The sequence below is a fragment of the Oncorhynchus keta genome, unplaced genomic scaffold, assembly GCF_023373465.1.
Source record: "Oncorhynchus keta strain PuntledgeMale-10-30-2019 unplaced genomic scaffold, Oket_V2 Un_contig_2670_pilon_pilon, whole genome shotgun sequence".
NCBI lineage: Eukaryota > Metazoa > Chordata > Actinopteri > Salmoniformes > Salmonidae > Oncorhynchus > Oncorhynchus keta.
Genome location: NW_026285126.1, coordinates 27,501 through 55,051, shown reverse-complemented (window position 1 = coordinate 55,051; position 27,551 = coordinate 27,501). Strand labels below are relative to the sequence as shown.

At 46.6% G+C, this 27,551-nt stretch overlaps 1 protein-coding gene across 1 annotated transcript in view; it reads left to right on the top strand.

Annotated features, from left to right (window-relative positions):
* LOC127922678 (uncharacterized) overlaps positions 1-27,551 on the top strand; it is a gene marked incomplete at its 3' end in the record, with an annotated part of 101,504 nt that overhangs the window by 46,833 nt on the left and 27,120 nt on the right. The window contains exon 2 of the mRNA XM_052506578.1: positions 10,077-10,223. Coding sequence (XP_052362538.1) covers positions 10,077-10,223 — 147 coding nt within the window. The remainder of the gene's footprint in view (positions 1-10,076; positions 10,224-27,551) is intronic.

Below are 27,551 nucleotides of genomic sequence, written 5' to 3'. Positions count from 1 at the left end.
AATCATCTAGTCATCTAATCATCATAGAGGTTAAGGAGAGGGGCAAACAGCTGGGAATCATCTAGGAAAGGAGAGGGGCAAACAGCTGGGAATCATCTAGTCATCATAGAGGTTAAGGAGAGGGGTAAACAGCTGGGAATCATCTAGTCATCATAGAGGTTAAGGAGAGGGGTAAACAGCTGGGAATCATCTAGTCATCTAGTCATCATAGAGGTTAAGGAGAGGGGCAAACAGCTGGGAATCATCTAGTCATCATAGAGGTTAAGGAGAGGGGCAAACAGCTGGGAATCATATAGTATTCATAGAGGTTAAGGAGAGGGGTAAACAGCTGGGAATAATCTAGTCATCATAGAGGTTAAGGAGAGAGGCAAACAGCTGGGAATCATCTCGTCATCTAGTCATCATAGAGGTTAAGGAGAGAGGCAAACAGCTGGGAATCATCTAGTCATCATAGAGGTTAAGGAGAGGGGTAAACAGCTGGGAATCATCTCGTCATCTAGTCATCATAGAGGTTAAGGAGAGGGGCAAACAGCTGGGAATCATCTAGTAATCATAGAGGTTAAGGAGAGGGGGAAACAGCTGAGAATAATCTAGTCATCTAGTCATCATAGAGGTTAGGGAGAGGGGCAAACAGCTGGGAATCATCTAATCATCATAGAGGTTAAGGAGATGGGCAAACAGCTGGGAATCATCTAGTCATCATAGAGGTTAAGGAGATGGGCAAACAGCTGGGAATCATCTAGTCATCTAGTCATCATAGAGGTTAAGGAGAGAGGCAAACAGCTGGGAATCATCTAGTCATCATAGAGGTTAAGGAGAGGGGCAAACAGCTGGGAATCATCTAGTCATCATAGAGGTTAAGGAGAGGGGCAAACAGCTGGGAATCATCTAGTCATCATAGTGGTTAAGGAGAGGGGCAAACAGCTGGGAATCATCTAGTCATCATAGTGGTTAAGGAGAGGGGTAAACAGCTGGGAATCATCTAGTCATCATAGAGGTTAAGGAGATGGGTAAACAGCTGGGAATCATCTAGTCATCATAGAGGTTAAGGAGAGGGGTAAACAGCTGGGAATCATCTAGTCATCATAGTGGTTAAGGAGAGGGGTAAACAGCTGGGAATCATCTAGTCATCATAGAGGTTAAGGAGAGGGGTAAACAGCTGGGAATCATCTAGTCATCATAGAGGTTAAGGAGATGGGCAAACAGCTGGGAATCATCTAGTCATCTAGTCATCATAGTGCTTAAGGAGAGGGGTAAACAGCTGGGAATCATCTAGTCATCTAGTCATCATAGTGCTTAAGGAGAGGGGCAAACAGCTGGGAATCATCTAGTCATCATAGAGGTTAAGGAGAGGGGGTAAACAGCTGGGAATCATCTAGTCATCATAGAGGTTAAGGAGAGGGGTAAACATCTGGGAATCATCTAGTCATCATAGAGGTTAAGGTCATAATAGAGGTTAAGGAGAGGGGTAAACATCTGGGAATCATCTAGTCATCATAGAGGTTAAGGAGAGGGGTAAACAGCTGGGAATCATCTAGTCATCTAGTCATCATAGTGCTTAAGGAGAGGGGCAAACAGCTGGGAATCATCTAGTCATCATAGAGGTTAAGGAGAGGGGGTAAACAGCTGGGAATCATCTAGTCATCATAGAACCTCTTTAGGCTAGGGGGCAGTAGTTTGTTGTGTGGCCCAGAAGCTAGGATATGCATATAATTGGCATAAACTGTCAAAATATTGTCTGTGAGGATAACAGAACTGATATGGCAGGTGAAAACCTGAGGAAAATCCATCCAGGATGTGCTGTTTTTCTGAAACTACTGTTTTTGCTCAGTACGTTACTAAATTCCTCCATCAGCTCACTATGCAACAACATTCTCCATCAGCTCATTATTTTACTAAATTCCTCCATCAGCTCAGTATTTTACTAATTTCCTCCATCAGGTCAGTACATTACTAAATTCCTCCATCAGCTCAGTACATTACTAAATTCCTCCATCAGCTCAGTATTTTACTAATTTCCTCCATCAGCTCAGTACATTACTAAATTCCTCCATCAGCTCAGTACATTACTAAATTCCTCCATCAGCTCATTATTTTACTAAATTCCTCCATCAGCTCAGTACATTATTACATTCCTCCATCAGCTCAGTATTTTACTAAATTCCTCCATCAGCTCAGTATTTTACTAATTTCCTCCATCAGGTCAGTACATTACTAAATTCCTCCATCAGCTCAGTACATTACTAAATTCAGCTGTGACAAGAGGTTTCTTTCATAAGTTGAGAAATGTAAAGTTGTTTTACATGCCATGATCAGCGAGCAAATAATAAATGGATAAATAATATTCAATCCTATTAAGGATCGGCCTCTTTTTTTTGTTGCCTAAAATGACCCAAATCTAACTGCCTGTAGCTCAGGCCCTGAAGCAAGTATTTGCATTTTCTTGGTACCATTTAAAAGGAAGCACTTTGAGGTTTGTGGAAATGTGAAAGGAATGTAGGAGAATATAAGACATTAGATCTGTTAAAGGATAATAGAAAGAAAAAAAAACGAGTTTTTTGTATTACTTTTGTACCATCATCTTTGAAATGCAGGAGAAAGGCCATACTTTAGATATTGGCCACTAGATAGAAGCAGTGTGTGTGCAAAGTTTAAGTCTGATCCAATGATCATTGCATTTCTATTCAAAGTTTTGTATCAAGACTGCCCAAATGTGCCTAATTTGTTTATTAATAACTTTTAGTGGTATTCTTTCACTATAATAGCTACTGTAAATTGGACAGTGATTTACAGTAGCTATTACAGCAATTGTTTGAGGACAACGCCCCACATCAAAATAATTTCCCACCGGTACAGGTTTCATAAATTCACATATAAAGATTAAATATTCACATACTTTTTGAAAATCTTCTTCTGATTTGTCATCCAAAGGGTCCCAGCTATAATATGTAGTGTCATTTTGTTAGATAAAAATATTTTTTATATCCCAAAAAGTCTGTTTAGTTGGCACCATCAATTTGAGTAACCCACTCATTCAACTTGCAGAGAAAGGAATCTGAAAATGTACCCCTAAACTTTGTTTCAACAAGTCAAAATACATTTCTATTCACTCCTCAGACACCCTAAAATGTAATCAAACTATACTATTTATTTCGGAAAGAAGTATGTTCAATATGAAATCGATTTGAGCAGGTTTCGCAACAGATTTCCAAGACTGTGTCCTCATTTCTTAATAGTTTTTAAATTTTACAAGCCTAAAACCTTGAACATAGACTGCTGACGCCCTGTCGAAGCCATAGGAATGGCATCCAGGGAGCTATTTTACAATTTGAACTTTCTCTTGCATTTCTAAGAGGTTCGTCTCTCAAAATATACAAAATCCGGGTGTTTTTTCTTTGGATTTTCTCCTAATATATATATTGTGCTATATTCTCCTACATTATTTTAACATGTCTACAAAATTCAAAGCGTTTTCTTTCCAATGGTAGCAATTATAAGCATATCCTGGCTTCAGGGCCTGAGCAACAGGCAGTTTACCCTGGGTTAGTAATTCAGGTGGAAATGGAGAAAAAGGGGCCTAGGCCTAAGAAGCTCTAGCTACTCCGTTTCAACTCACAAAATACCTCATCCATTGGTGTAACATATCACTAATCACAGTTTAAATCTGGTAATCATAGATTTACCAATCCAGATTTAAAATTAAGTGGTGCATCACATCTCTGATTAATTATAAACCTAGATGTACAAAACCTATATTGGCTCTAACCCTAAATTAATTTAAACCATGTTTGTGCAACCCACCCCTGTTCTCCTAAATGTTTCGTAAATAGTGAATAGCCTGCATTACTTGGAGATATAGTCTGCCAGTGTTAGAGAAAGTAGTGCCGGTAATGTTCACTTTATCCTGTTCAGAAAGTAGTCCCGGTAATGTTCACTTTATCCTGCTCAGAAAGTAGTGCCGGTACTGTTCACTTTATCCTGCTCAGAAAGTAGTGCCGGTAATGTTCACTTTATCCTGTTCAGAAAGTAGTGCCGGTAATGTTCACTTTATCCTGTTCAGAAAGTAGTGCCGGTACTGTTCACTTTATCCTGCTCAGAAAGTAGTCCCGGTACTGTTCACTTTATCCTGTTCAGAAAGTAGTGCCGGTACTGTTCATCCTGTTCAGAAAGTAGTGTCGGTACTGTTCACTTTATCCTGCTCAGAAAGTAGTGCCGGTACTGTTCACTTTATCCTGCTCAGAAAGTAGTGCCGGTACTGTTCACTTTATCCTGTTCAGAAAGTAGTGCCGGTAATGTTCACTTTATCCTGTTCAGAAAGTAGTGCTGTTCACTTTATCCTGTTCAGAAAGTAGTGCCGGTAATGTTCACTTTATCCTGTTCAGAAAGTAGTGCGGTACTGTTCACTTTATCCTGTTCAGAAAGTAGTGCCGGTACTGTTCACTTTATCCTGCTCAGAAAGTAGTGCCGTAATGTTCACTTTATCCTGTTCAGAAAGTAGTCCCGGTAATGTTCACTTTATCCTGTTCAGAAAGTAGTCTAATGTTCACTTTATCCTGTTCAGAAAGTAGTGCAGGTACTATTCACTTTATCCTGTTCATGTTCACTTTATCCTGTTCAGAAAGTAGTGCGGTAATGTTCACTTTATCCTGTTCAGAAAGTAGTGCGGTACTGTTCACTTTATCCTGTTCAGAAAGTAGTGCCGGTAATGTTCACTTTATCCTGTTCAGAAAGTAGTGCCGGTAATGTTCACTTTATCCTGTTCAGAAAGTAGTGCCGGTAATGTTCACTTTATCCTGTTCAGAAAGTAGTGCCGGTAATGTTCACTTTATCCTAGTGCATCCTGTTCAGAAAGTAGTGCCGGTACTGTTCACTTTATCCTGTTCAGAAAGTAGTGCCGGTAATGTTCACTTTATCCTGTTCAGAAAGTTTATCCTGTTCAGAAAGTAGTAGTGCACTACTGTTCACTTTATCCTGTTCAGAAAGTAGTGTAGTGGTACTGTTCACTTTATCCTGTTCAGAAAGTAGTGCACTTACTGTTCACTTTATCCTGTTCAGAAAGTAGTGCCGGTACTGTTCACTTTATCCTGTTCAGAAAGTAGTGCAGGTGTTCACTTTATCCTGTTCAGAAAGTAGTGCCGGTACTGTTCACTTTATCCTGCTCAGAAAGTAGTGCCGGTACTGTTCACTTTATCCTGTTCAGAAAGTAGTGCCGGTACTGTTCACTTTATCCTGTTCACTTTATCCTGAGAAAGTAGTGCGGTACTGTTCACTTTATCCTGTTCAGAAAGTAGTGCCGGTACTGTTCACTTTATCCTGTTCAGAAAGTAGTGCCGGCACTGTTCACTTTATCCTGTTCAGAAAGTAGTCTGTTCACTTTATCCTGCTCAGAAAGTAGTGCCGGTACTGTTCACTTTATCCTGTTCAGAAAGTAGTGCCGGTACTGTTCACTTTATCCTGTTCAGAAAGTAGTGCCGGTACTGTTCACTTTATCCTGTTCAGAAAGTAGTGCCGGTACTGTTCACTTTATCCTGCTCAGAAAGTAGTGCCGGTACTGTTCACTTTATCCTGTTCAGAAAGTAGTGCCGGTACTGTTCACTTTATCCTGTTCAGAAAGTAGTGCAGGTACTGTTCACTTTATCCTGCTCAGAAAGTAGTGCCGGTACTGTTCACTTTATCCTGTTCAGAAAGTAGTGCCGGTACTGTTCACTTTATCCTGTTCAGAAAGTAGTGCCGGTACTGTTCACTTTATCCTGTTCAGAAAGTAGTCCCGGTACTGTTCACTTTATCCTGCTCAGAAAGTAGTCCCGGTACTGTTCACTTTATCCTGCTCAGAAAGTAGTGCCGGTACTGTTCACTTTATCCTGTTCAGAAAGTAGTGCCGGTACTGTTCACTTTATCCTGCTCAGAAAGTAGTCCCGGTACTGTTCACTTTATCCTGCTCAGAAAGTAGTGCCGGTACTGTTCACTTTATCCTGCTCAGAAAGTAGTGCCGGTACTGTTCACTTTATCCTGCTCAGAAAGTAGTGCCGGTACTGTTCACTTTATCCTGCTCAGAAAGTAGTGCCGGTACTGTTCACTTTATCCTGTTCAGAAAGTAGTGCCGGTACTGTTCACTTTATCCTGCTCAGAAAGTAGTGCCGGTAATGTTCACTTTATCCTGCTCAGAAAGTAGTGCCGGTAATGTTCACTTTATCCTGTTCAGAAAGTAGTCCCGGTACTGTTCACTTTATCCTGTTCAGAAAGTAGTGCTGGTAATGTTCACTTTATCCTGTTCAGAAAGTAGTGCAGGTACTGTTCACTTTATCCTGCTCAGAAAGTAGTGCCGGTACTGTTCACTTTATCCTGCTCAGAAAGTAGTGCCGGTAATGTTCACTTTATCCTGTTCAGAAAGTAGTGCCGGTAATGTTCACTTTATCCTGTTCAGAAAGTAGTGCCGGTACTGTTCACTTTATCCTGCTCAGAAAGTAGTGCCGGTACTGTTCACTTTATCCTGTTCAGAAAGTAGTGCCGGTACTGTTCACTTTATCCTGCTCAGAAAGTAGTCCCGGTACTGTTCACTTTATCCTGTTCAGAAAGTAGTGCCGGTACTGTTCACTTTATCCTGCTCAGAAAGTAGTGCCGGTACTGTTCACTTTATCCTGCTCAGAAAGTAGCGCCGGTACTGTTCACTTTATCCTGCTCAGAAAGTAGTGCCGGTACTGTTCACTTTATCCTGCTCAGAAAGTAGCGCCGGTAAACTTTATCCTGCTCAGAAAGTAGTGCCGGTACTGTTCACTTTATCCTGCTCAGAAAGTAGCCGGTACTGTTCACTTTATCCTGCTCAGAAAGTAGTGCGGTACTGTTCACTTTATCCTGTTCAGAAAGTAGTGCCGGTAATGTTCACTTTATCCTGTTCAGAAAGTAGTGCCGGTACTGTTCACTTTATCCTGCTCAGAAAGTAGTGCCGGTAATGTTCACTTTATCCTGCTCAGAAAGTAGTGCCGGTACTGTTCACTTTATCCTGCTCAGAAAGTAGTGCCGGTAATGTTCACTTTATCCTGCTCAGAAAGTAGTGCTGGTAATGTTCACTTTATCCTGCTCAGAAAGTAGTGCAGGTACTGTTCACTTTATCCTGTTCAGAAAGTAGTGCCGGTAATGTTCACTTTATCCTGTTCAGAAAGTAGTGCCGGTACTGTTCACTTTATCCTGTTCAGAAAGTAGTGCCGGTACTGTTCACTTTATCCTGTTCAGAAAGTAGTGCCGGTACTGTTCACTTTATCCTGTTCAGAAAGTAGTGCCGGTACTGTTCACTTTATCCTGTTCAGAAAGTAGTGCCGGTAATGTTCACTTTATCCTGTTCAGAAAGTAGTGCCGGTACTGTTCACTTTATCCTGTTCAGAAAGTAGTGCCGGTACTGTTCACTTTATCCTGTTCAGAAAGTAGTGCCGGTAATGTTCACTTTATCCTGTTCAGAAAGTAGTGCAGGTACTGTTCACTTTATCCTGTTCAGAAAGTAGTGCTGGTAATGTTCACTTTATCCTGCTCAGAAAGTAGTGCCGGTAATGTTCACTTTATCCTGCTCAGAAAGTAGTGCCGGTAATGTTCACTTTATCCTGTTCAGAAAGTAGCGCCGGTAATGTTCACTTTATCCTGTTCAGAAAGTAGTGCCGGTACTGTTCACTTTATCCTGTTCAGAAAGTAGCGCTGGTACTGTTCACTTTATCCTGCTCAGAAAGTAGTGCCGGTACTGTTCACTTTATCCTGTTCAGAAAGTAGTGCCGGTACTGTTCACTTTATCCTGTTCAGAAAGTAGTGCCGGTAAATGTTCACTTTATCCTGTTCAGAAAGTAGTCCCGGTACTGTTCACTTTATCCTGTTCAGAAAGTAGTGCCGGTACTGTTCACTTTATCCTGCTCAGAAAGTAGTGCCGGTACTGTTCACTTTATCCTGTTCAGAAAGTAGTGCCGGTACTGTTCACTTTATCCTGTTCAGAAAGTAGTGCCGGTACTGTTCACTTTATCCTGCTCAGAAAGTAGTGCCGGTACTGTTCACTTTATCCTGTTCAGAAAGTAGTGCCGGTACTGTTCACTTTATCCTGTTCAGAAAGTAGTGCCGGTACTGTTCACTTTATCCTGCTCAGAAAGTAGTGCCGGTACTGTTCACTTTATCCTGTTCAGAAAGTAGTGCCGGTAATGTTCACTTTATCCTGTTCAGAAAGTAGTGCCGGTACTGTTCACTTTATCCTGTTCAGAAAGTAGTGCCGGTACTGTTCACTTTATCCTGCTCAGAAAGTAGTGCCGGTAATGTTCACTTTATCCTGTTCAGAAAGTAGTGCCGGTAATGTTCACTTTATCCTGTTCAGAAAGTAGTGCCGGTACTGTTCACTTTATCCTGTTCAGAAAGTAGTGCCGGTACTGTTCACTTTATCCTGTTCAGAAAGTAGTGCCGGTACTGTTCACTTTATCCTGTTCAGAAAGTAGTGCCGGTACTGTTCACTTTATCCTGCTCAGAAAGTAGTGCCGGTACTGTTCACTTTATCCTGCTCAGAAAGTAGTGCCGGTAATGTTCACTTTATCCTGTTCAGAAAGTAGTGCCGGTACTGTTCACTTTATCCTGCTCAGAAAGTAGTCCCGGTAATGTTCACTTTATCCTGCTCAGAAAGTAGTGCCGGTAATGTTCACTTTATCCTGCTCAGAAAGTAGTGCCGGTAATGTTCACTTTATCCTGTTCAGAAAGTAGTCCCGGTACTGTTCACTTTATCCTGTTCAGAAAGTAGTGCTGGTAATGTTCACTTTATCCTGTTCAGAAAGTAGTGCAGGTACTGTTCACTTTATCCTGCTCAGAAAGTAGTGCCGGTACTGTTCACTTTATCCTGCTCAGAAAGTAGTGCCGGTACTGTTCACTTTATCCTGCTCAGAAAGTAGTGCCGGTACTGTTCACTTTATCCTGTTCAGAAAGTAGTGCCGGTAATGTTCACTTTATCCTGCTCAGAAAGTAGTCCCGGTACTGTTCACTTTATCCTGCTCAGAAAGTAGTGCCGGTACTGTTCACTTTATCCTGTTCAGAAAGTAGTGCCGGTACTGTTCACTTTATCCTGTTCAGAAAGTAGTGCCGGTACTGTTCACTTTATCCTGTTCAGAAAGTAGTGCAGGTACTGTTCACTTTATCCTGCTCAGAAAGTAGTGCAGGTACTGTTCACTTTATCCTGTTCAGAAAGTAGTGCAGGTACTGTTCACTTTATCCTGTTCAGAAAGTAGTGCTGGTAATGTTCACTTTATCCTGTTCAGAAAGTAGTGCCGGTACAGTTCACTTTATCCTGTTCAGAAAGTAGTGCAGGTACTGTTCACTTTATCCTGTTCAGAAAGTAGTGCGGTACAGTTCACTTTATCCTGTTCAGAAAGTAGTGCAGGTACTGTTCACTTTATCCTGTTCAGAAAGTAGTGCTGGTAATGTTCACTTTATCCTGTTCAGAAAGTAGTGCCCGGTACAGTTCACTTTATCCTGTTCAGAAAGTAGTGCCGGTAATGTTCACTTTATCCTGTTCAGAAAGTAGTGCAGGTACTGTTCACTTTATCCTGTTCAGAAAGTAGTGCCGGTACTGTTCACTTTATCCTGTTCAGAAAGTAGTGCAGGTACTGTTCACTTTATCCTGTTCAGAAAGTAGTGCCGGTACTGTTCACTTTATCCTGCTCAGAAAGTAGTGCCGGTACTGTTCACTTTATCCTGCTCAGAAAGTAGTGCCGGTACTGTTCACTTTATCCTGTTCAGAAAGTAGTCCCCGTACTGTTCACTTTATCCTGCTCAAATTGCGGACAGTAGGGTTTGTTTACAGACATAAGGGGGCCAGTCTGGTCTGACACATGTTTAAATGTAACATTACAGTAACTATTTAAGTGGACAGTTTAACATTCTCCTCAAGTGAGGTGATTATGGTTGAATGCTGGGGGCCTGATTGGCTCATGTCTGTTATGGCTTGAACCAGTGGTGAGGCTTCACTCAGAGAGGAGTAACCATGCACCAACACACTGCTAAGGCTCCGGAAGTGGGTTACTGTGCCTCTTCTTGATCCATTAAAAGTTTTATTTTTTGCCTTAAAGGACCATGGCAGCATGTTTGGGTTCCTACAGACGTTGGGGCCCAGAGCAAGGTCCCCAAGGAAAGACAGAGATGCTGAGACAGTAGTGGTACCCCAGAATGACAGCTACACCCAATGCACTTCCCTCTTTAACCAGGAAGTACTACAGGTAGGAACCAATCACCTTTCTCTTTAACCAGGAAGTACTACAGGTAGGAATCAAACACCTTTCTCTTTAACCAGGAAGTAAGACAGGTAGGAACCAATCACCGTTCTCTTTAACCAGGAAGTACTACAGGTAAGAACCAGTCACCTGCCTCTTTAACCAGGAAGTACTACAGGTAGGAACCAATCATCCTTAAAGGGACAGTACCCTCAGCAACCACAGTCAAACTAATGTTTATAGTTCATAACACATGGTCAATAGATTGATTTGATTAGTGTTTTCATGTTGGTTAATACATGCCTGATCAGCTTGAGCAAGCACTGCAGTAATGGGTTGGCAGAAAAACAAGCATCATGTCAGGGAGAAGGAATGGAGACCTTGTCCCATAATCCCTAGAGCAGAACAGAATGTTGAGTTATTTAGATTCTGTCCCGAGTATGAGCTATGATGTGCAGGAGGGAGGTCGAGGAGGAGGGGGAGGTCTGGGAGAAGAGTAGAGAGGGGGAGAAGGGGAGAGGCAATGGGAGGAAGAAGCGGAGGGGTGATGGGAGGGGCGGGAGTGAGGCAACAGCCAAAAGGGAAGAAATGATTTGTGGATGACATCATTGTCTGGCTCCATGTCTTCATGCCTCCTGAAGAGTAACCCTAACCCAGTACACAACAGCCAGCCAGCCAACCAGGCAGAACAACCCTAACCCAGTACACAACAACCAGCCAGCCAACCAGGCAGAACAACCCTAACCCAGTACACAACAACCAGCCAGCCAACCAGGCAGAACAACACTAACCCTAACCCAGTACACAACAACCAGCCAGCCAACCAGGCAGAACAACCCTAACCCAGTACACAACAACCAGCCAGCCAACCAGTCAGAACAACCCTAACCCAGTACACAACAACCAGCCAGCCAACCAGGCAGAACAACCCTAACCCAGTACACAACAACCAGCCAGCCAACCAGGCAGAACAACCCTAACCCAGTACACAACAACCAGCCAGCCAACCAGGCAGAACAACACTAACCCAGTACACAACAACCAGCCAGCCAACCAGGCAGAACAACCCTAACCCAGTACACAACAACCAGCCAGCCAACCAGGCAGAACAACCCTAACCCAGTACACAACAACCAGCCAGCCAACCAGGCAGAACAACCCTAACCCAGTACACAACAACCAGCCAGCCAACCAGGCAGAACAACACTAACCCAGTACACAACAACCAGCCAGCCAACCAGGCAGAACAACCCTAACCCAGTACACAACAACCAGCCAGCCAACCAGGCAGAACAACCCTAACCCAGTACACAACAACCAGCCAGCCAACCAGGCAGAACAACCCTAACCCAGTACACAACAACCAGCCAGCCAACCAGGCAGAACAACCCTAACCCTAACCCAGTACACAACAACCAGCCAGCCAACCAGGCAGAACAACCCTAACCCAGTACACAACAACCAGCCAGCCAACCAGGCAGAACAACCCTAACCCAGTACACAACAACCAGCCAGCCAACCAGGCAGAACAACCCTAACCCAGTACACAACAACCAGCCAGCCAACCAGGCAGAACAACACTAACCCTAACCCAGTACACAACAACCAGCCAGCCAACCAGGCAGAACAACACTAACCCAGTACACAACAACCAGCCAGCCAACCAGGCAGAACAACACTAACCCTAACCCAGTACACAACAACCAGCCAGCCAACCAGGCAGAACAACACTAACCCTAACCCAGTACACAACAACCAGCCAGCCAACCAGGCAGAACAACCCTAACCCAGTACACAACAACCAGCCAGCCAACCAGGCAGAACAACCCTAACCCAGTACACAACAACCAGCCAGCCAACCAGGCAGAACAACACTAACCCAGTACACAACAACCAGCCAGCCAACCAGGCAGAACAACACTAACCCAGTACACAACAACCAGCCAGCCAACCAGGCAGAACAACACTAACCCAGTACACAACAACCAGCCAGCCAACCAGGCAGAACAACACTAACCTAACCCAGTACACAACAACCAGCCAGCCAACCAGGCAGAACAACACTAACCCAGTACACAACAACCAGCCAGCCAACCAGGCAGAACAACACTAACCCAGTACACAACAACCAGCCAGCCGACCAGGCAGAACAACACTAACCCAGTACACAACAACCAGCCAGCCAACCAGGCAGAACAACACTAACCCAGTAAACAACAACCAGCCAGCCAACCAGGCAGAACAACACTAACCCAGTACACAACAACCAGCCAGCCAGCCAGGCAGAACAACCCTAACCCAGTACACAACAACCAGCCAGCCAACCAGGCAGAACAACCCTAACCCTAACCCAGAACACAACAACCAGCCAGCCAACCAGGCAGAACAACCCTAACCCAGTACACAACAACCAGCCAGCCAACCAGGCAGAACAACCCTAACCCAGTACACAACAACCAGCCAGCCAACCAGGCAGAACAACCCTAACCCAGTACACAACAACCAGCCAGCCAACCAGGCAGAACAACCCTAACCCAGTACACAACAACCAGCCAGCCAACCAGGCAGAACAACCCTAACCCAGTACACAACAACCAGCCAGCCAACCAGGCAGAACAACCCTAACCCAGTACACAACAACCAGCCAGCCAACCAGGCAGAACAACCCTAACCCAGTACACAACAACCAGCCAGCCAACCAGGCAGAACAACCCCTAACCCAGTACACAACAACCAGCCAGCCAACCAGGCAGAACAACCCTAACCCAGTACACAACAACCAGCCAGCCAACCAGGCAGAACAACCCCTAACCCAGTACACAACAACCAGCCAGCCAACCAGGCAGAACAACACTAACCCTAACCCAGTACATAACAACCAGCCAGCCAACCAGGCAGAACAACCCTAACCCAGTACACAACAACCAGCCAGCCAACCAGGCAGAACAACCCTAACCCAGTACACAACAACCAGCCAGCCAACCAGGCAGAACAACACTAACCCAGTACACAACAACCAGCCAGCCAACCAGGCAGAACAACACTAACCCTAACCCAGTACACAACAACCAGCCAGCCAACCAGGCAGAACAACACTAACCCAGTACACAACAACCAGCCAGCCAACCAGGCAGAACAACACTAACCCAGTACACAACAACCAGCCAGCCGACCAGGCAGAACAACCCTAACCCAGTACACAACAACCAGCCAGCCAACCAGGCAGAACAACCCTAACCCAGTACACGACAACCAGCCAGCCAACCAGGCAGAACAACCCTAACCCAGTACACAACAACCAGCCAGCCAACCAGGCAGAACAACCCTAACCCAGTACACAACAACCAGCCAGCCAACCAGGCAGAACAACCCTAACCCAGTACACAACAACCAGCCAGCCAACCAGGCAGAACAACCCTAACCCAGTACACAACAACCAGCCAGCCAACCAGGCAGAACAACCCTAACCCAGTACACAACAACCAGCCAGCCAACCAGGCAGAACAACCCTAACCCAGTACACAACAACCAGCCAGCCAACCAGGCAGAACAACCCTAACCCAGTACACAACAACCAGCCAGCCAACCAGGCAGAACAACCCTAACCCAGTACACAACAACCAGCCAGCCAACCAGGCAGAACAACACTAACCCAGTACACAACAACCAGCCAGCCAACCAGGCAGAACAACACTAACCCAGTACACAACAACCAGCCAGCCAACCAGGCAGAACAACCCTAACCCAGTACACAACAACCAGCCAGCCAACCAGGCAGAACAACCCTAACCCAGTACACAACAACCAGCCAACTAACCAGGCAGAACAACCCTAACCCAGTACACAACAACCAGCCAGCCAACCAGGCAGAACAACCCTAACCCAGTACACAACAACCAGCCAGCCAACCAGGCAGAACAACCCTAACCCAGTACACAACAACCAGCCAACCAACCAGGCAGTCTGCAGCTGGTCTGTCTCTCGTGGCAGTCTGCCTGTGTCTCGTGGCAGGCTGTCTGTCTGCCTGCCTTTCTGGGTCTATTTAAAATAGCCTGTCTGTCTCTTGGCTGCTCTGTAAAAAATCTCAGCTTTCTGCAACTCACTTCCATGGTAGAGAGGAACTAGAGGACTAGGTATTACAAGCTTCAGTTCAGCATAATTGGTTATTGGACACATTGTCATCGTTACTGTAGCCAATTAGAACTGTTTCCTGTCCATCCACCTGACCTGTTCGGTTGCTAGGCTACCAGTGATACATTGGTCCTTAGCGACCTTGGCTTATAGAATTTTGATGGGGTCAAATGATTAATAAATGACAGAAATCCATGTGGAAAAGTTTCCCGTGCTTTGTGGGTGTAAAAAATTGCTAGATTTGGATCGACAGGACATTGTTTTTATTATCAGGTCAAAACAGGAAGCAGCAGGAAGAAACAAAGAAACATAACTTCCTGTGCGAGGTCATTATGGTCTGTATGCTATGGAGGAGATGAGCAGAGGCCTGGTTAGGAAGGGAGCAGAGAAGGCCTGGTTATGAGATGAGGCCTGGTTTGGAGGGGAGGCCTGGTTAGGAGAAGAGCAGAGGAGGCCTGGTTAGGAGGGGAGGCCTGGTCGGGAGGGGAGGCCTGGTAAGGAGAAGAGCAGAGGAGGCCTGGTTAGGAGGGGAGGCCTGGTTAGGAGTGGAGCAGAGGAGGCCTGGTTAGGAGGGGAGGCCTGGTAAGGAGAAGAGCAGAGGAGGCCTGGTTAGGAGGGGAGGCCTGGTTAGGAGGGGAGGCCTGGTAAGGAGAAGAGCAGAGGAGGCCAGGTTAGGAGAAGAGCAGAGGAGGCCTGGTTAGGAGGGGAGGCCTGGTAAGGAGAAGAGCAGAGGAGGCCAGGTTAGGAGAAGAGCAGAGGAGGCCTGGTTAGGAGTGGAGCAGAGGAGGCCTAGTTAGGAGTGGAGCAGAGGAGGCCTGGTTAGGAGGGGAGGCCTGGTAAGGAGGAGAGGCCTGGTTAGGAGGAGAGGCCTGGTTAGGAGGAGAGAGGCCTGGTTAGGAGAAGAGCAGAGGAGGCCTGGTTAGGAGAAGAGCAGAGGAGGCCTGGTTAGGAGAAGAGCAGAGGAGGCCTGGTTAGGAGTGGAGCAGAGGAGGCCTGGTTAGGAGGGGAGGCCTGGTTAGGAGGGGAGGCCTGGTTAGGAGGAGAGGCCTGGTTAGGAGGAGAGGCCTGGTTAGGAGGGGAGGCCTGGTTAGGAGGAGAGGCCTGGTTAGGAGGAGAGGCCTGGTTAGGAGGAGAGGCCTGGTTATGAGGAGAGGTCTGGTAAGGAGGAGAGGCCTGGTTAGGAGGAGAGGCCTGGTTAGGAGTGGAGCAGAGGAGGCCTGGTTAGGAGGGGAGGCCTGGTTAGGAGGGGAGGCCTGGTTAGGAGGAGAGGCCTGGTTAGGAGGAGAGGCCTGGTTAGGAGGGGAGGCCTGGTTAGGAGGAGAGGCCTGGTTAGGAGGAGAGGCCTGGTTAGGAGGAGAGGCCTGGTTAGGAGGAGAGGCCTGGTTAGGAGGAGAGGCCTGGTTAGGAGGAGAGGCCTGGTTAGGAGGAGAGAGGCCTGGTTAGGAGAAGAGCAGAGGAGGCCTGGTTAGGAGAAGAGCAGAGGAGGCCTGGTTAGGAGGGGAGGCCTGGTCGGGAGGGGAGGCCTGGTAAGGAGAAGAGCAGAGGAGGCCAGGTTAGGAGAAGAGCAGAGGAGGCCTGGTTAGGAGGAGAGAGGCCTGGTTAGGAGAAGAGCAGAGGAGGCCTGGTTAGGAGAAGAGCAGAGGAGGCCTGGTTAGGAGGAGAGAGGCCTGGTTAGGAGTGGAGCAGAGGAGGCCTGGTTAGGAGGAGAGGCCTGGTTAGGAGGAGAGGCCTGGTTAGGAGGAGAGAGGCCTGGTTAGGAGGAGAGGCCTGGTTAGGAGGAGAGAGGCCTGGTTAGGAGGAGAGGCCTGGTAGGAGGAGAGGCCTGGTAGGAGGAGAGGCAGGAGGAGAGGCCTGGTTAGGAGGAGAGGCCTGGTTTGGAGGAGAGGCCTGGTAGGAGGAGAGGCCTGGTAGGAGGAGAGGCCTGGGTAGGAGGAGAGACCTGGTTAGGAGGAGAGAGGCCTGGTTTGGAGGAGAGGCCTGGTAGGAGGAGAGGCCTGGTAGGAGGAGAGGCCTGGTGGGAGGAGAGGCCTGGTAGGAGGAGAGGCCTGGTTAGGAGGAGAGGCCTGTTTAGGAGAAGAGCAGAGGAGGCCTGTTTAGGAGAAGAGCAGAGGAGGCCTGGTTAGGAGGGGAGGCCTGGTTAGGAGGATAGGCCTGGTTAGGAGGAGAGGCCTGGTTAGGAAGAGAGGCCTGGTTAGGAGGAGAGGCCTGGTTAGAGGAGCACAGCAAATACCTCCATGTCACTACACGTCTCCAGGGAGCTCTACATTTAAAGACTCCTCTCTTTGAGGAGAGATGACATCATATTTTAATGTTATGCAAATACGCTTTTGTGGTTTCCAAGTGATTTCAGGTTTTGATGGTTAGTTGACATGAAAGTCGTAGACGAGCCCAAAGAGATACAGTATCATGTTTTGTTTCATTCTGTGGTCAAGCCCTTCGTTAGAGCACTTCACTTGAGCCTTTCACTCAAAGTACCCCTTAGAAGTCTGCAAGAGACCTCTAGCTGTTTCACTGGAGTTGTGAAGGTGAAATATAGGGTGCTCCCCAAATGGCACTACTTTTGACCCCCAGTCAAATGTAGTGCATGTTAAAGGGAATAGGGTGTCATTTGAGTTTCATTGTCATCTGTTTAACCATCATCTCTTACCACCATCTCTCTCCCTCGCCCTGGGACACTATACTAACAGCACTGTGTAGATGGACTCTTTGTGTTACGATCAGAGTGAAACAGACCATTAACCATAATGCTTTATATGATCCATATGATTACTGTGCCGCTGGTGGGCTTCTGACAGCTACAGACAGTTACAGATACATTTCACACCAAACTGTTCTTCAGTTCCTAGAGTCTGGCCACCTGACTCAGGCCGCTGTTCTCTCCAGGAAGGGCAGCAGTTCAGAAAGAGGATCTGCGTCCCAAATAGCACCCTAGTCCATATGGGCCCTGGTCAAATTGCACCCTATTCCATATGGGCCCTGGTCAAATAGCAACCTATTCCATTTGGGCCTTGGTCAAATTGCACTCTATTCCCTATGGGCACTGGTCAAATAGCACTCTATTCCATATGGGACCTGATCAAATAGCACTCTATTCCATATGGGCCCTGGTCAAATAGCACCCTAATCCTTATGGGCCCTGATCAAATAGCACTCTGTTCCTTATGGGCACTGATCAAATAGCACCCTATTCCATATGGGCCCTGGTCAAATTGCACCCTATTCCATATGGGCCCTGGTCAAATAGCAACCTATTCCATTTGGGCCTTGGTCAAATTGCACTCTATTCCCTATGGGCACTGGTCAAATAGCACTCTATTCCCTATGGGCACTGGTCAAATAGCACTCTATTCCCTATGGGCACTGGTCAAATAGCACTCTATTCCCTATGGGCACTGGTCAAATTGCACTCTATTCCTTATGGGCACTGGTCAAATAGCACTCTATTCCCTATGGGCACTGGTCAAATAGCACTCTATTCCCTATGGGCACTGGTCAAATAGCACTCTATTCCCTATGGGCACTGGTCAAATTGCACTCTATTCCTTATGGGCACTGGTCAAATAGCACTCTATTCCCTATGGGCACTGGTCAAATAGCACTCTATTCCCTATGGGCACTGGTCAAATTGCACTCTATTCCCTATGGGCACTGGTCAAATAGCACTCTATTCCTTATGGGCACTGGTCAAATAGCACTCTATTCCCTATGGGCCCTGGTCAAATAGCACTCTATTCCCTATGGGCCCTGGTCAAATAGCACTCTATTCCCTATGGGCCCTGGTCAAATAGCACTCTATTCCCTATGGGCCCTGGTCAAGCCAGCATGTTACATGTGCAACAAGAGGGAAAACATCTCTAGACCACCTTTATTCCACACACAGTGATACGTACAAAGCTCTCCCTTGTCCTCCATTTGCTAAATCTGACCATAATTCTATCCTCCTGATTCCCGCTTAAAAGCAAAAACTAAAGCAGGAAGTACCAGTGACTCGCTCAATACGGAAGTGGTCAGATGACGTGGATGCTAAGATACAGGACTGTTTTACACAGATTTGAATATATTCCAGGACTCATCCGATGGCATTGAGGAGTACACCACATCAGACACCAGCTTCATCGATAAGTGCATTGATGACTTTGTCCCCACAGTGACCGTACGTACATACCCTGACCAGAAGCCATGGATTATAGGCATCCAGTGACACAAACCTACTAGATGAGCTAAAAAACTTCTGTGCTCGCAAGCAACACTGAAACATGCATGAGAGTGCCAGCTGTTCCAGACGCCTGTCTGATCACGCTCAACGTAGCCGATGTGAGCATGACCTTTCAACAGGTCAAAGTTCATATGGCCGCAGGGCCAGCTGAAGTACCAGGACATCTACTGTGAGCATGAGCTGACCAACTGGCAAGTGTCTTCACTGACATTTTAAATCTGTCCCCGTCTTAGTCTGTCATACCAACATGTTTCAAGCAGACCACCATAGTCCCTGTGCCCAAGAACACCAAGGTAACCTGCCTAAATGACCAACGACACGTAGCACTCATGTCTGTAGCCATGAAGTGCTTTGAAAGGCTGGTCATGGCTCTCATTAAGACCATCATCCCAGAAAACCCTAGACCCACTCCAATTTGCATACATCCCCAACAGATCCACAGATGATGGAATCTCTATTGCACTCCACACTGCCCTTTCCCACCTGGACAAAAGGAACACCTGTGAGAATGCTGTTCATTGACTACAGCTCAGCGTGCAACACCATAGTACCCTCAAAACTCATCACTAAGCTCAGGACCCTGGGACTAAACACCTCCCTCTGCAACTGGATCCTGGACTTCCTGACGGGCCGCACCCAGGACCTAAGGTTAGGCAACAACACATCCGCCACGCTGATCCTCAACACGGGGCCCCTCAGGTGGTAAGGTTAGGTAACAACACATCCGCCACGCTGATCCTCAACACGGCGACCCCTCAGTGGTTCATGCTTAGTCCCCTCCTCTACTCCCTGTTTACCCATGACTGCGTGGCCAAGCACGACTCCAACACCATCATTAAGTTTGCTGACGACAACGGTGGTAGGCCTGATCACAGACAACGATGAGACAGCCTATAGGGAGGTCAGAGACCTAGAAGTGTGGTGCCAGGACAACAACCTCTCACTCAACGTGATCAAGACAAAGGAGATTATCGTGGATTACATTGACTCTGTACTGGTACCCCCTGTATATAGCCTCCACATTGACTCTGTACTGGTACCCCTGTATATAGCCTCCACATTGACTCTGTACCGTAATACCCTGTATATAGCCTCCACATTGACTCTGTCCTGGTACCCCCTGTATATAGCCTCCACATTGACTCTGTCCTGGTACCCCCTGTATATAGCCTCCACATTGACTCTGTCCTGGTACCCCCTGTATATAGCCTCCACATTGACTCTGTACCATAACACCCTGTATATAGCCTCCACTTTGACTCTGTACCGTAACACCCTGCATATAGCCTCCACATTGACTCGGTACCAGAACACCCTGTATATAGCCTCCACATTGACTCTGTACTGGTACCCCCTGTATATAGCCTCCACATTGACTCTCTACTGGTACCCCCTGTATATAGCCTCCACATTGACTCTGTACCGGTACCCCTGTATATAGCCTCCACATTGACTCTGTACCAGTACCCCTGTATATAGCCTCCACATTGACTCTGTACCATAACACCCTGTATATAGCCTCCACATTGACTCTGTACCGTAATACCCTGTATATAGCCTCCACATTGACTCTGTACCATAACACCCTGTATATAGCCTCCACATTGACTCTGTACCGGTACCCCCTGTATATAACCTCCACATTGACTCTGTACCATTAACATCCTGTATATAGCCTCCACATTGACTCTGTACCGTTATACCCTGTATATAGCCTCCACATTGACTCTGTACCATAACACCCTGTATATAGCCTCCACATGGACTCTGTACCGTTATACCCTGTATATAGCCTCCACATTGACTCTGTACCGGTACCCCCCTGTATATAGCCTCCACATTGACTCTGTACCGTAACACCCTGTATATAGCCTCCACATTGACTCTGTACCATAACACCCTGTATATAGCCTCCACATTGACTCTGTACCATAACACCCTGTATATAGCCTCCACATTGACTCTGTACCGGTACCCCTGTATATAGCCTCCACATTGACTCTGTACCGTAACACCCTGTATATAGCCTCCACATTGACTCTGTACCATAACACCCTGTATATAGCCTCCACATTGACTCTGTACCATAACACCCTGTATATAGCCTCCACATTGACTCTGTACCGTTATACCCTGTATATAGCCTCCATATTGACTCTGTACCGTAACACCCTGTATATAGCCTCCACATTGACTCTGTACCATAACACCCTGTATATAGCCTCCACATTGACCCTGTACCATAACACCCTGTATATAACCTCCACATTGACTCTGTACCATAACACCCTGTATATAGCCTCCACATTGACTCTGTACCCCCTGTATATAGCCTCCACATTGACTCTGTACCGTAACACCCTGTATATAGCCTCCACATTGACTCTGTACCGTAATACCCTGTATATAGCCTCCACATTGACTCTGTACCGTAACACCCTGTATATAGCCTCCACATTGACTCTGTACCCCCTGTATATAGCCTCCACATTGACTCTGTACCGTAACACCCTGTATATAGCCTCCACATTGACTCTGTACCGTAATACCCTGTATATAGCCTCCACATTGACTCTGTACCATAACACCCTGTATATAGCCTCCACATTGACTCTGTACCGTAATACCCTGTATATAGCCTCCACATTGACTCTGTACCATAACACCCTGTATATAGCCTCCACATTGACTCTGTACCGTAACACCCTGTATATAGCCTCCACATTGACTCTGTACCGTAACACCCTGTATATAGCCTCCACATTGACTCTGTACCATAACACCCTGTATATAGCCTCCACATTGACTCTGTACTGGTACCCCCTGTATATAGCCTCCACATTGACTCTGTACCATAACACCCTGTATATAGCCTCCACATTGACTCTGTACCATAACACCCTGTATATAGCCTCCACATTGACTCTGTACCATAACACCCTGTATATAGCCTCCACATTGACTCTGTACCGTAATACCCTGTATATAGCCTCCACATTGACTCTGTACCATAACACCCTGTATATAGCCTCCACATTGACTCTGTACCATAACACCCTGTATATAGCCTCCACATTGACTCTGTACCGTAACACCCTGTATATAGCCTCCACATTGACTCTGTACCGTAACACCCTGTATATAGCCTCCACATTGACTCTGTACCATAACACCCTGTATATAGCCTCCACATTGACTCTGTACCATAACACCCTGTATATAGCCTCCACATTGACTCTGTACCGTAATACCCTGTATATAGCCTCCACATTGACTCTGTACCGTAACACCCTGTATATAGCCTCCACATTGACTCTGTACCATAACACCCTGTATATAGCCTCCACATTGACTCTGTACCGTAACACCCTGTATATAGCCTCCACATTGACTCTGTACCCCCTGTATATAGCCTCCACATTGACTCTGTACCGTAACACCCTGTATATAGCCTCCACATTGACTCTGTACCGTAATACCCTGTATATAGCCTCCACATTGACTCTGTACCATAACACCCTGTATATAGCCTCCACATTGACTCTGTACCGTAATACCCTGTATATAGCCTCCACATTGACTCTGTACCATAACCCCCTGTATATAGCCTCCACATTGACTCTGTACCGTAATACCCTGTATATAGCCTCCACATTGACTCTGTACCGTAACACCCTGTATATAGCCTCCACATTGACTTTGTACCATAACACCCTGTATATAGCCTCCACATTGACTCTGTACTGGTACCCCCTGTATATAGCCTCCACTTTGACTCTGTACCGTAACACCCTGTATATAGCCTCCACATTGACTCTGTACCATAATACCCTGTATATAGCCTCCACATTGACTCTGTACCATAATACCCTGTATATAGCCTCCACATTGACTCTGTACCGTAATACCCTGTATATAGCCTCCACATTGACTCTGTACCATAATACCCTGTATATAGCCTCCACATTGACTCTGTACCATAACACCCTGTATATAGCCTCCACATTGACTCTGTACCATAACACCCTGTATATAGCCTCCACATTGACTCTGTACCATAATACCCTGTATATAGCCTCCACATTGACTCTGTAACGTAATACCCTGTATATAGCCTCCACATTGACTCTGTACCATAACACCCTGTATATAGCCTCCACATTGACTCTGTACCGTAATACCCTGTATATAGCCTCCACATTGACTCTGTACCATAACACCCTGTATATAGCCTCCACATTGACTCTGTACCATAACACCCTGTATATAGCCTCCACATTGACTCTGTACCATAACACCCTGTATATAGCCTCCACGTTGACTCTGTACCATAACACCCTGTATATAGCCTCCACATTGACTCTGTACCATAACACCCTGTATATAGCCTCCACATTGACTCTGTACCGTAACACCCTGTATATAGCCTCACATTGACTCTGTACCATAACACCCTGTATATAGCCTCCACATTGACTCTGTACCCCCTGTATATAGCCTCCACATTGACTCTGTACCGTAACACCCTGTATATAGCCTCACATTGACTCTGTACCATAACACCCTGTATATAGCCTCCACATTGACTCTGTACCATAACACCCTGTATATAGCCTCCACATTGACTCTGTACCGGTACCCCCTGTATATAGCCTCCACATTGACTCTGTACCATAACACCCTGTATATAGCCTCCACATTGACTCTGTACCATAACACCCTGTATATAGCCTTGCTATTGTTAATTTATTATTGCTTTTCTATTTTTTATATTAGTTTATTTAGGAAATATTTTCTTACTCTAATTTTTCTTAAAACTGCATTGTTGGTTAAGGGCTTGTATGCATTGCATGGTTAGGTCTACACCTGTTGTATTCGGCGCATGTTACTAATACTATTTGATTTGATTTAATTGTTTTTGTTGTTTTCTGCAGCCTCTGAGGTGCAGGGTTGAGTAGCCGGGTGGTAGCCGGTTTGTGATGGCTGTTTAACAGTCTGATGGCTTTGAGAAAGAAGTTGTTTTTCAGAACCTGTACTGACAGACTGCGTAATTAGCTAAATGAGTCGAGGCAACTGGGAACTTTGTTCAGCCAATGGGTTTTAGTGTTTTAGCATTTGAGAAAAATGGAATGCGAGCGTAGCAAAATGCTTGTGCTTCTAGTTCCGACAATGCAGTAATAGCCAACGAGTAATCTAACCTAACAATTCCACAACTACTACCTTATACACACAAGTGTAAAGGGATAAAGTATATGTACATAAAGATATATGAATGAGTGATGGTACAGAACGGCATAGGCAAGATACAGTAGATGGTATTGAGTGCAGTATATACATATGAGATGAGTATGTAAACAAAGTGGCATAGTTAAAGTGGCTAGTGATACATGTATTACATAAAGATGCAGTAGATGATACAGAGTACAGTATATACATATACATACGAGATGAGAAATGTAGGGTCAGTAAACATTATATTAAGTGGCATTGATTAAAGTGGCTAGTGACACATTTTTTCCATCAATTCCCGTTATTAAAATGGCTGGAGTTGAGTCAGTGTGTTGGCAGCAGCCACTCAATGTTAGTGGTGGCTGTTTAACAGACTGATGGCCTTGAGATAGAAGCTGTTTTTCAGTCTCTCGGTCCCAGCTTTGATGCACCTGTACTGACCTCGCCTTCTGGATGATAGCGGGGTGAACAGGCAGTGGTTCGGGTGGTTGATGTCCTTGATGATCTTTATGGCCTTCCTGTAACATCGGGTGGTGTAGGTGTCCTGGAGGGCAGGTAGTTTGCCCCCGGTGATGCGTTGTGCAGACCTCACTACCCTCTGGAGAGCCTTACGGCTGTGGGTGGAGCAGTTACCATACCAGGCGGTGATACAGCCCGACAGGATGCTCTCGATTGTGCATCTGTAGAAGTTTGTTAGTGCTTTTGGTGACAAGCTGAATTTCTTCAGACTCCTGAGGTTGAAGAGGCGCTGCTGCGACTTCTTCACAACGCTGTCTGTGTGGGTGGAGCAATTCAGTTTGTCCGTGATGTGTACGCCGAGGAACTTAAAACTTACTACCCTCTCCACTACTGTCCCGTCGATGTGGATAGGGGGGTGCTCCCTCTGCTGTTTCCTGAAGTCCACAATCATCTCCTTTGTTTTGTTGACGTTTAGTGAGAGATTATTTTCCTGACACCACACTCCAGGGCCCTCACCTCCTCCCTGTAGTCCATCTCGTCGTTGTTGGTAATCAAGCCTACCACTGTAGTGTCGTCCGCAAACTTGATGATTGAGTTGGAGGCGTGCATGGCCACGCTTTCGTGGGTGAACAGGGAGTACAGGAGAGGGCTGAGAACGCACCCTTGTGGGGCCCCAGTGTTGAGGATCAGTGGGGTGGAGATGTTGTTACCTACCCTCACCACCTGGGGGCGGCCCGTCAGGAAGTCCAGTACCCAGTTGCACAGGGCGGGGTCGAGACCCAGGGTCTCGAGCTTGATGACGAGTTTGGAGGGTACTATGGTGTTGAATGCCGAGCTGTAGTCGATGAACAGCATTCTCACATAGGTATTCCTGTTGTCCAGATGGGTTAGGGCAGTGTGCAGTGTGGTTGAGATTGCGTTGTCGATGGACCTATTGCGGCGGTAAGCAAATTGGAGTGGGTCTAGGGTGTCAGGTAGGGTGGAGGTGATATGGTCCTTGACTAGTCTCTCAAATCACTTCATGATGACGGAAGTGAGTGCTACGGGGCGGTAGTCATTTAGTTCAGGTACCTTAGCTTTCTTGGGAACAGGAACAATGGTGGCCCTCTTGAAGCATGTGGGAACAGCAGACTGGGATAAGGATTGATTGAATATGTACGTAAACACACCAACCAGCTGGTCTGCGCATGCTCTGAGGGCGAGGCTGGGGATGCCGTCTTGGCCTGCAGCCTTGCGAGGGTTAACACGTTTAAATGTCTTACTCACCTCGGCTGTGTGTCAGTGGCACTGTATTGTCCTCAAAGCGGGCAAAAAAGTTATTTAGTCTGCCTGGGAGCAAGACATCCTGGTCCGTGACTGGGCTGGATTTCTTCCTGTAGTCCGTGATTGACTGTAGACCCTGCCACATACCTCTTGTGTCTGAGCCGTTGAATTGAGATTCTACTTGGTCTCTATACTGACGCTTAGCTTGTTTGATAGCCTTGTGGAGGGAATAGCTACACTGTTCGTATTCGGTCATGTTTCCGGTAACCTTTCAGTGACAGCAGTGGTTCACGCTTTCAGTTTCACTTTGAGTTTTTATGTTGCCATAAATCCACGGTTTCTGTTTTGGGAAGGTTATAAACGACTGCAACCCTTAAACAAAGAGCTGCAGTTATTCAGAATGGGTGGCAAGGGATAAATTAGCCATAAATATTTCTAAAACTAAAAGCATTGTTTTGGGGAAAAATCACTCATAAACCTCAACTACATCTTAAAATAAATATAATAGATACGCAGCACCAAGTCATTACACATTTACAGACAGACAACATGAAAAACTACAGGTAATCTAATAAAAAAAACATAGAATTTGCAAGAGTATAACAAAATGATAAAACAGCTAATTAAAAACATTGACAGGTCAGTGAATCAGCCTCAAAATACGTCATCAGTGATTTAAAAACACCAATCGGAACAAGTTCTTCTGTCTGTGTCTTACCTGCAGCAGGGTAGATGGTTGGTCCGGGCACTGCCCTAGTCTAACCTACTGTCTGTGTCTAACCTGCAGCAGGGTAGATGGTTGGTCCGGGCACTGCCCTAGTCAACCTACTGTCTGTGCCCTAGTCTAACCTACTGTCTGTGTCTAACCTGCAGCAGGGTAGATGGTTGGTCCGGGCACTGCCCTAGTCTAACCTACTGTCTGTGTCTAACCTGCAGGAGGGTAGATGGTTGGTCCGGGCACTGCCCTAGTCTAACCTACTGTCTGTGTCTAACCTGCAGCAGGGTAGATGGTTGGTCCGGGCACTGCCCTAGTCTAACCTACTGTCTGTGTCTAACCTGCAGCAGGGTAGATGGTTGGTCCGGGCACTGCCCTAGTCTAACCTACTGTCTGTGTCTAACCTGCAGCAGGGTAGATGGTTGGTCCGGGCACTGCCCTAGTCTAACCTACTGTCTGTGTCTAACCTGCAGCAGGGTAGATGGTTGGTCCGGGCACTGCCCTAGTCTAACCTACTGTCTGTGTCTAACCTGCAGCAGGGTAGATGGTTGGTCCGGGCACTGCCCTAGTCTAACCTACTGTCTGTGTCTAACCTGCAGGGGGTAGATGGTTGGTCCGGGCACTGCCCTAGTCTAACCTACTGTCTGTGTCTAACCTGCAGCAGGGTAGATGGTTGGTCCGGGCACTGCCCTAGTCTAACCTACTGTCTGTGTCTAACCTGCAGCAGGGTAGATGGTTGGTCCGGGCCCTGCCCTAGTCTAACCTACTGTCTGTGTCTAACCTGCAGCAGGGTAGATGGTTGGTCCGGCACTGCCCTAGTCTAACCTACTGTCTCTGTCTAACCTGCAGCAGGGTAGATGGTTGGTCCGGGCACTGCCCTAGTCTAACCTACTGTCTGTGTCTTACCTGCAGCAGGGTAGATGGTTGGTCCGGGCACTGCCCTAGTCTAACCTACTGTCTCTGTCTAACCTGCAGCAGGGTAGATGGTTGGTCCGGCACTGCCCTAGTCTAACCTACTGTCTCTGTCTAACCTGCAGCAGGGTAGATGGTTGGTCCGGGCACTGCCCTAGTCTAACCTACTGTCTCTGTCTAACCTGCAGCAGGGTAGATGGTTGGTCCGGGCACTGCCCTAGTCTAACCTACTGTCTCTGTCTAACCTGCAGCAGGGTAGATGGTTGGTCCGGCACTGCCCTAGTCTAACCTACTGTCTGTGTCTAACCTGCAGCAGGGTAGATGGCACTGCCCTAGTCTAACCTACTGTCTGTGTCTAACCTGCAGCAGGGTAGATGGTTGGTCCGGGCACTGCCCTAGTCTAACCTAC